At 52.7% G+C, this 9,178-nt stretch overlaps 1 gene segment (V, D, J or C); it reads right to left on the bottom strand.

Annotated features, from left to right (window-relative positions):
- Positions 1-321: 321 nt before the first annotated feature.
- On the bottom strand, positions 322-7,432 carry LOC134341639 (T-cell receptor beta-1 chain C region-like). The segment is given in 5 exon segments: positions 322-1,864; positions 2,322-2,428; positions 4,542-4,562; positions 6,416-6,741; positions 7,386-7,432. Coding segments are annotated over 5 exon segments (528 nt in total).
- Between the last annotated feature and the right edge of the window lie 1,746 nt (positions 7,433-9,178).

Below are 9,178 nucleotides of genomic sequence, written 5' to 3'. Positions count from 1 at the left end.
TCGGCATTCAACAAACTCGCTCTGTTCAACCAGAGGGCGGCGGAATGTGTGGAGTCCCTTGCCACAGGCAGCTGTGGAGGCCAAATCATTGGGTGCTTTTGAAGCGGAGGTTGATAGGTTCTTGGTTAGCCAGGGGTCAAAGGTCACGGGGAGAAGAGGGTTGTGGGGGGGGGGACAGTAAATCAGCCGCGATGGAATGACGGAGCAGCCTCGACGGGACGAATGGCCTCGTTCAGCTCCTATGGTGATCGTTGTACGGTGTGTACGTGCGAGTGTGCCCCACTCTTCAATAAAAACCACACGGGAACCCTCTTCGTTCGCAAGAAAATTCCGTTTTATTTATCGAGTAACTAACATCTTCAGAACTGTAATATTAAGCAACACAGAAAATAAGAAATTGCAGGTGATTTCGAAAAGGTTGCAGTCTTCCCTACCACCCCTCCAGTCCCCAGAACCTGGGAGTCTAAAGCTCGCGTTAAACGAGAGGGTAAATATTTACAGGGGCAATGTTTTTTTTTCCCACAGAGAGGGCGGCGGGGATATTGAGCGAAGAGGTAGTAGAGGCGGGTCAATTGAAACGCTTAGAAGACATCTCGACAGGTACAGGCCAAATGCGGGCAAATAGACTCACAGGGTAGTACAGCACATAAACAGGCTTTTCGGCCCATCTTGTCCATGCCGACCAGGCAGGCTAGCTCCATCTGCGCACATCCCCCCGCAACATCCCTCCAGTCCACGTTTCCATCCAAGTTCCTCATCAGCTGGGAGCTCGCTATGTGCTCGGGCGACTCTCCGGGCGAAGAAGTTCCCCTTAACTATTTCCACTTTCGCCCTTAACCCATGACCTCGAGCCCAGCTGAGGGGGAGGAGGCCGTCTTGCATTCGGGCCCATCCTCATGAGCTGCCTGTTACCTCCCTCTGCCGCCCCTCCTCTTTCCCTTTACCACGGTCCACCGCCTTTACACCAAGGTCTCCCTTCCTCTCCGACCGACTTCGTTCTTCTTCAACCATTTACCTCTTCCATCATCTGCAGTCCCCCTTACCCGCGTCCACCCACCTACCCCGCCTCACCTGGTCTCACCTATCACCTGCCCGCATCTATCACCATCTTCTTATCCTGGCCTCTGCCCCTTCCCTTCGACTCGACTCAGGCCTAAGAGGCACTTTCATGACTGTGTGGCCCGCCACTCCTCATACAGACATAGAGAAATGCGTGGTTAAGTGCCTTGCTGAAGGACACAACACGCCGCCTCAGCTGGGGCTCGAACTGGCGACCTTCAGATCACTAGCCGGACGCCTTAACCACCTGGCCACGTGCCCACGTCCCTTCCCAGTCCTGGTAAAATAGGGTCTCTCGTCCGGAAGGCTGCCTGTTCATCCCCCTCTGCGGATGCTGCCCGACCTGCTGACTTCCTCCCGCGTTTTTTGTGCGCGATCCGTTCACCCTAATCTATTCCCACTCGTGATTTTGAGTATCCCTGTGATATGTTCCCCACTCCCCATGAGTCTGCGCTCCAGGGTCTGAAGTCCTAACCAGTTCAAATTCTCGCTGTGGGACCAGCTGAGATGAAGACAATATTTCCGAATGGGCGGAGACTTTGGTCGGCAGGGATCTGTCGGGCCGAAAGGCCTGTATCGGCGATGCGGGACTATACAGTCGCCCTCCCCTCCAGTGGGGGCCGGGACATTTTGAGCTCAGAAATATAAGACAGACGTTTACAGTAGAGGCAGGCGTAAAAGATGACCCGACCATGCAACTAGGTCAATCTCTCTTTCGACGAAGCTCTCTCTCTCTCTCTCTCTCTCTCTCTCTCTCGCTCCGATGCCAAGCGTGGTTTCAGTCGAACCTCTTGGAGTCTGAGGTCTGGTGTATGGGGGGGAGAAAGCACGGAGGGCGTTAGTTCGCGCGTCGAACACGGAACAGGCCCACGATACCGGCGTCGAATGAATTGACCTGACTGACCCCTCCTCCCTCCGGGGCTGCCCCTGGCCTCAAATGCCTCCTGCAAAGTGGACGGGAGGGGAAGCACTCACCCCACCGGTTTCCCTGCCCCTCCTGTTACTATCTGCCCTCCCCACTCCACCCCCACTTCGCCCCGTGCACCGGCTCCCTCTCCTCTCAGATCCCAGCCTCGGCAGCCCCTTGTCATCCCCCCAGACTCCGTGCCTGTTCCCCACTCCCCACTCCCTCCCTCACCTGCCTCTCGACCCCAGCCTCCTCCCCTGGATCCCCAGCTCTGGCCCAGGCCCTTCCCAAGCCGCCTGAGTCTGGGCGGAAGGACCCTCTGCACGCCGCTCCCGAAAGGTCGCTTGAGCCTAACCTTGGACTTCAAAGCGAGCACCGAAACGATGATGGCGTACAGGATACTTTTGCAGATTAGGATGAGGTACGTCAGTCGTCCGGTCTCAATGCTCTGCATCTTTTGCTCTGCACAGAGATGGCAAGGGAGAAAGCGGTGAATCCGGGGTATTCTCCGCCCCAGGGAACCGGTCGAAGCGATCCGTTTAAATACACAGTGGCCACTTTATGAGGTTCACCTGTACACCTGCTCGCTCCTGATCAGCCAATCGCGTGGCAGCAACTCATTGCGTCACCAACACGCAGGCACGGTCAGGAGGTTCAGATAACATCAGAGCGGCGAGGATTGATTGCCGGTGCCAGACGGGGTGGTTCGAGTATCTGAGAAATTCCGGATCTCCTGGGATTTTCACGCACAGTGGTTTCTGGAGCTTACAGAGCACGGTGCAGAGAGAGAGAGAGAGGGAAAAAAAGAGAAAACACCCAGTGATCGGAGGTACTGTGGGTGGAAACGCCTCGTTGCTGAGAGTAGGCTGAGGAGAATGGTCAGACATGTTCAAGCTGACGGGAAGGCGACAGTAGGTTGGTCAGACCCCACTTGGGGTACCGTGTTCAGTTCTGGTCACCTCACTACAGGAAGGGTGTAGATACTATAGAGAGAGTGCAGAGGAGATTTTCAAGGATGCTGCCTGGATTGGGGAACGTGCCTTATGAGAATAGGTTGAGTGAACTTGGCCTTTTCCCCTTTGGAGTGACGGAGGATGAGAGGTGACCTGGCAGAGGTGTATAAGATGATGAGAGGCATTGATCGTGTGGATAGTCAGAGGCTTCTTCCCAGGGCTGAAATGGCTGCCACAAGAGGGCACAGGTTTAAGGTGCTGGGGAGTAGGCGCAGAGGAGATGTCAGGGGTAAGTTTTCTTACGCAGAGAGTTGTGAGTGCGTGGAATGGGCTGCCGGCAACGGTGGTGGAGGTGGGTATGATAGGGTCTTTTAAGAGACTCTTAGACAGGTATAAGGAGCTCAGAAAATTAGAGGGCTATGGGTAACCCTGGGTAATTTCTAAGGTAAGGACATGTTCGGCACAACTTTGTGGGCCGAAAGGCCTGTATTGTGCTGTAGGTTTTCTCTGTTTCTATGTTCATGTTCCATAGTCTTTCAGTTTCCTCTTTTAATTCTGAATATTCCTGGTGTTTTCACTTATTGATTTCTGTACGTTATGTGTGTTTGGAATGGTTATATCTGTTATATGGTCAGACCCCACTTGGAGTACTGTGCTCAGTTCTGGTCGCCTCACTACAGGAAGGATGTGGAAACTATAGAAAGGGTGCAGAGGAGATTTACAAGGATGTTGCCTGGATTGGGGAGCATGCCTTATGAGAATAGGTGGAGTGAACTCGGCCTTTTCTCCTTGGAGTGACGGAGGATGAGAGGTGACCTGACAGAGGTGTATCAGATGATGAGAGGCATTGATCCTGCGGATAGCCAGAGGCTTTTTCCCCTAGGCTGACGAGACAGGGCACAGTTTTAAGGTGCATGGAAGTAGGTACGGAAGGGATGTCAGGGGTAAGTGTTTCACACAGAGAGCGGTGAGTGTGTGGAATGGGAAGACGGCGACGGTGGTGGAGGCGGATACGACAGGGTCTTTTAAGAGGCTCTTAGATGGGTACATGGAGCTTGGAAAAATAGAGGGCTGTGCGGTAGGGAAATTCTGGGCAGTTTCTACGGTCGGTTACACGGTCAGCACAATATTGTGGGCCGAAGTGCCTGTAATGTGCTGTGGATTTCAGATATCCTCGCGCTGTGACAGTGGCGTGCAGAGGAGGAATTCTGAACGAACAACGTGTTGGACCTTGAGGTGGATGGGCTGTAGAGGCAGAAGACCAGGAACATAGACCCAGTGGCCACATTTATCGTACCGGCTGCAGGAGGAGGTACAATTGATGGATCATCGTCGGAGGTAGCGAGATGCAAGTTTGCCGATGACACCCCACCCCCCGTGGCGGGCCGACGAGACGGCGTGCAAGAAGGCCCCCAAGAGAATCGCAAGAACAGAAGGCCACAAGGCACAGGGGGACCATTCGGCCATTCGGCCCATCGAGTTTTCTCCTCCATTCCATCATGGTTGACTGTTCACCCAGACCACACTTTCCTTTGACGCCCTGACTAACCTACCAACGTGTACTTCAGATGCGCCCAAAGACCTTACTGCTGACAGGACGATGTAAGAAGAGGGAAACTCACCTTTACTGATCCCGCAGGGAACTGGAAGAGAGAGAGAGAGAGAAAGAGAGAAATTGAGATACATTATACACTGGATCCGTGAAGAGGCACATCTCATCATTCAGCGCGTTTACACGAGGCGTTATCGGGGACACACCCACCAGCCAGCCAGTCCATGCTCTCTTCTCGCTGCTGAAATCAGGAAGGAGGTACAGGAGCCTCAGGACCCACACCACCAGGTTCAGGAACGGTTACTACCCCTCAATCATCAGGAAGGAGGTACAGGAGCCTCAGGACCCACACCACCAGGTTCAGGGACAGTTATCAGCCCTCAGCCATCAGGAAGGAGGTACAGGAGCCTCAGTACCCACACCACCAGGTTCAGGAACAGTTATCACCCCTCAGCCATCCGGAAAGAGGTACAGGACCCTCAGGACTCGCACCACCAGGTTCAGGGACAGTTATCACCCCTCAACCATTAGGAAGGAGGTATAGGAGCCTCAGGACTCACACCACCAGGTTTAGGAACAGTTGTCACCCCTCAGCCATCAGGTAAAATGTATAAGAGCCCAGGTCTCACTCCCCCAGGGTTAGGAATGTTTGTTACTTTACAACAATTGGGGATGGAAGGGCGGTCCTTATTGCTTTGGGGCACCGCTCCTTGAAGATGTCTTGGACACCTCGGAGGCTCCTGCCCACGATGGAGGGGCCTAACTTCACAACTCTCTGCGGCTTATCTGGATCCCGTGCAGTGACCCCCTTTCCCGCATACCAGGCGATGATGCAGCCAATTAGAATGACTCTGTGGACTCTGTGCAGGGAGAGATTGCCGAGATGAGTACTTTACTTGCGGGAAGGTTAGGGACTGCCAGGGGACCTGGTGGAGGTTTATCATAGGGGCTGAGAGCAAGGAGGTGAACTCTCACTAGTTTATTAGTGTTTCTAATGCTGAGATGGGACATTTTGGTCGGCATGGTGACGTTGCGCCGAAGTTATCTGTTTCAATGCCGCGAGTGCTCTGAAGTGCCGCACCGAGATGCATCGTGGGGAGTGTCCTGGCCTGTTGCATCATGGTCTGGTACTGCAGGTCGAGCGGAGGACTCGGCCCGATACGTCACGTGACCACCCCTCCCCACCACCGGTCGTATCTACAGGGGGCGCTGACTTACCATGAGAGGCATTGATCGTGTGGATAGTCAGAGGCTTTTTCCCCAGGGCTGAAATGTTTGCCACAAGGGGACACAGGTTTAAGGTGCGGGGGGGGGGAGGGGTGAGTTAGGTACAGAGGAGTAGTCAGGAGTATGTGTTTTACGCAGAGAGAGGTGGGTGCGTGGAATGGGCTGCCAGCAACGGTAGTGGAGGCGGATACGGTAGGGTCTTTGAAGAGACTTTTGGATAGGTACATGGGGCTTAGGAAAATAGAGGGCTATGGGTAACCCTGGGTAATTTCGAAGGTAGGGACATGTTCGGCACAGCTTTGTGGGCCGGAGGGCCTGTATTGTGCTGTAGGTTTTCCGTGTTTCAAGAACGCAGCGTCCACCATCATAGATCCCGCCCCCACCAACCGGGCCGCGCCATTCTTCCCATCGGTCAGGAGGTACGGAAGCCGAAAGCACCCCACACCGGCAGGTTCGGGACCAGCGACTTCCTTTCAACCGTCCGGTGCTTGAAGCGACCGTCCCAGCCCCGGATCGCCCCCTCGGCGCAGAAACACTGTCACCACTTTGCGCTACCACAATGGACTCGTTCCCGTCTCAATTGTGTCTTCGTTTGTGAAATATAGTTATAGTTTATGCCCGGCTTGTGTTTCTCGCCTGGATGTTGCGTGTCCGTGTCGTGCAATTTCCCGTGCCCCTGCGCACCCATGGACTTGTGCCCGGGACCTTTGCACTTACTATCTTGGACGTATATCACGGCTTTGTAAGGCCTGGGCACCTCCCCTTCCTGGTAGTGATCCACCCGGCACTCGACCGACTTGGATCTCCATTCCTCGGCGTCCAGGCGTAGACGGCTGGTGATGCTGAACGTCCTGTTACCGTCCGTGCTGAGCGCCTCGGGGTCAGTATGGATGTCGGCATTTTCGGCCCGGACCTCCAGCCCTTCCACCCACCACCGGATCTTGATGTTGTCGGGGTAGAAGCCGGAGATGACGCATACCACCGTGGCTCTCTTTCGGTCCGCGATCGGAGCAGGACGACGTTGGGGCTCTGCCGCTCGTGCTCTAGAGGCGGGGTGGGGGGTGGGTGTTGGGAGAAAAGGAGTGAGGAGGTGTCAATACCACATATGCAGACAAACGCACCACCAAAGCGGCGAATGGAGTTCAACGTGATCAAGTGTGAGGTGTGACTCTCTTTGGAACCTCGATCAGGTCGACCCCCACCGCCGGTAGCCCGTGCTGGTCCAAATCCCGTCGGTGTCACGGCAAAAGCTCACCCACGGGGGGATTCCCAGCCTCTGGTTTAAGGGCTCCTGATTTCATGGGAGGGGTCACAGCATGAGAAAGGGGTGGTTGGGGGGGGGGAGCGAGATCATAAGAACATAAGAAATAGGAGCAGGTGTCGGAAATCCTGTCCCGTCGAGCCTGCTCCGCCATTCAATGAGATCACCGGCTGATCTGACCACGGACTCATCTCCACCTACCTGCCTTTCCCCCCATAGCCCTTAATTCCCCGTACTGCGCAAAAATCTATCCAACCTTGCCTTAAATATATTTACTGAGGTAGCCTCCGGTGCTTCGTTGGGGCAGGGAATTCCACAGATTCACCACTCTCTGGGAAAAGCGGTTCCCCCTCATCTCCATCCTTAATCCACTCCCCACCCCCATGAATCTTGAGGGCTCTGTCCCCTAGTTCGAGTCTCACCTACCCAGTGAAAACGGCTCTCCTGCCTCTGTCTTCATCCAACAAGATCATGGCCGATCTGACCCAGCTCAATAAGATCTCCCCTCTATCTCCTCCTCTCAGTCCCACGTCTGCCCCCTCTCTCTCTCTCCTTGCTGCTCAAACCTTCCAGTCCTGGTAAACATCCCCGTGAATCTTTACCGCGCTCTCAGCAGCTCAACCCACCCTTTCTCTAACTGGGTGAGCAGAATTCCAATTCTATCTCAGCGACGCCATGAATGCCCCAACTATTTGCAGCCATTGCCCCGTCCGACGGAGTCCGCCTCCTCTACCGCCCCCACCCCCGCTCTCAGTGGAACCCTGGACCGGTATCCCCGTGCCTCTCTCTGCCCCTTCGCACAACCCCAGGCACCTGTCAGTCATTGCGCACGTCCCGCCCCAGTCCAACTTCCTGAAATCCGCGTGCCCCAATTAAATCCTTGCCCGTCCCGAGCTCAGTTGGTCAAGACCCTGTTGTAATTATGATTTCTGTAAAAAATGTCTAACTTGAAGGTATTGCAGAAAGTGTGAGTATGAACAATTAATTGTTCAACAGACATCAATCTACCTTCTTTAAATAAATCCAAAACAGAATTTATTTTTCCAAAGTAAAAAAGACTGGATCATTCAAGGAAGGCTTAAAAAAGTAACTTCGATAAATTAAACTGCAAAGTTTAAATTTTTTAAGATTAGAAAAAATTGCGGAACTGGAGTCAAATTTGTAAAGAATACTTAATCACAGGAGGGTCTCGGCCTGAAACGTCGACTGCACCTCTTCCTAGAGATGCTGCCTGGCCTGCTGCGTTCACCAGCAACTTTTATGTGTGTTGCTTAATCACAGGATATAGGTTGAAATTAGCAACTTTAGCTAATTGTATAGGTAAAGCAGCTCCCAATAAGGAGGTCAAATAAAACTGTTTTATTTTCTCAAAATATTCCTCAAAATATTTATGGTATTTCTGTGTCTGACCAACATGTTATTGCATTTGGGACATTGATAGCTAGGAGAGCCATTTTGTTGAAGTGGAAGGGTACATCAGCTCCCACTTTGTCAGAATGGCTCTCTCAAGTGATGCTATGTCTTAGTGTGGAGAAAATTAGAAGTCGAACCTTTGAACCTTTATTTGATTTTGAGAAAAGATGGGGCTCATTTGCTCGTTATTATCATTTGACCTATTTGATAGACTTTTACCACGGTCTAATTGTAAATTTTTTGGGTATATTTTCTTTTCTTGCTGGCGGTTTGATGTTTATTTTTAGAAGCTTTTTGTATGACGCGTGGCTCCGGGTTGTTTTTTTTTAAATCACTTTTTCTGCTTTGTAGAGTTTTTTTTTGTTATCACAAACTTTTTTCTCAATCTTTAAGATAATGTCTTTCTGAGACATTGTAAGTAACAACTTCAATGTACTGGTGTTATTTCTTTTGTATAATATAGGATTTGAAAAGAAAGTAATTATGATTTCATGAATTGTTCCGTCCACTTTCTCCTTACATCCCAAGCACCACCGCCGCCCACCCCCACCCCCCGTCCAAGTCCCGGCAACATCTCCCAGGAATCATTTCCGCACCCCCTCAAGCTTAATCCCACCCTACCTACAGCTTCTCACCCTTTCAAAGTGCTGGACTCAGGTAGGGCGCGCACAATAACTAACAGGTTGTGCTGGGGAACAGAGCACAGGGCTCACTGAGGGGTGGGGGGGGGGGAAAACAGGAATGCAGGGGCGGTGAAGGATTTGTAGGGGCCTACTGGCTCCTCAGCGCCACTCCCTGGCCTTCTC

The sequence above is a fragment of the Mobula hypostoma genome, unplaced genomic scaffold, assembly GCF_963921235.1.
Source record: "Mobula hypostoma unplaced genomic scaffold, sMobHyp1.1 scaffold_36, whole genome shotgun sequence".
NCBI lineage: Eukaryota > Metazoa > Chordata > Chondrichthyes > Myliobatiformes > Myliobatidae > Mobula > Mobula hypostoma.
The sequence above is the reverse complement of the archived record's forward strand: the minus strand, read 5'-3'. Positions and strand labels throughout refer to the sequence as shown.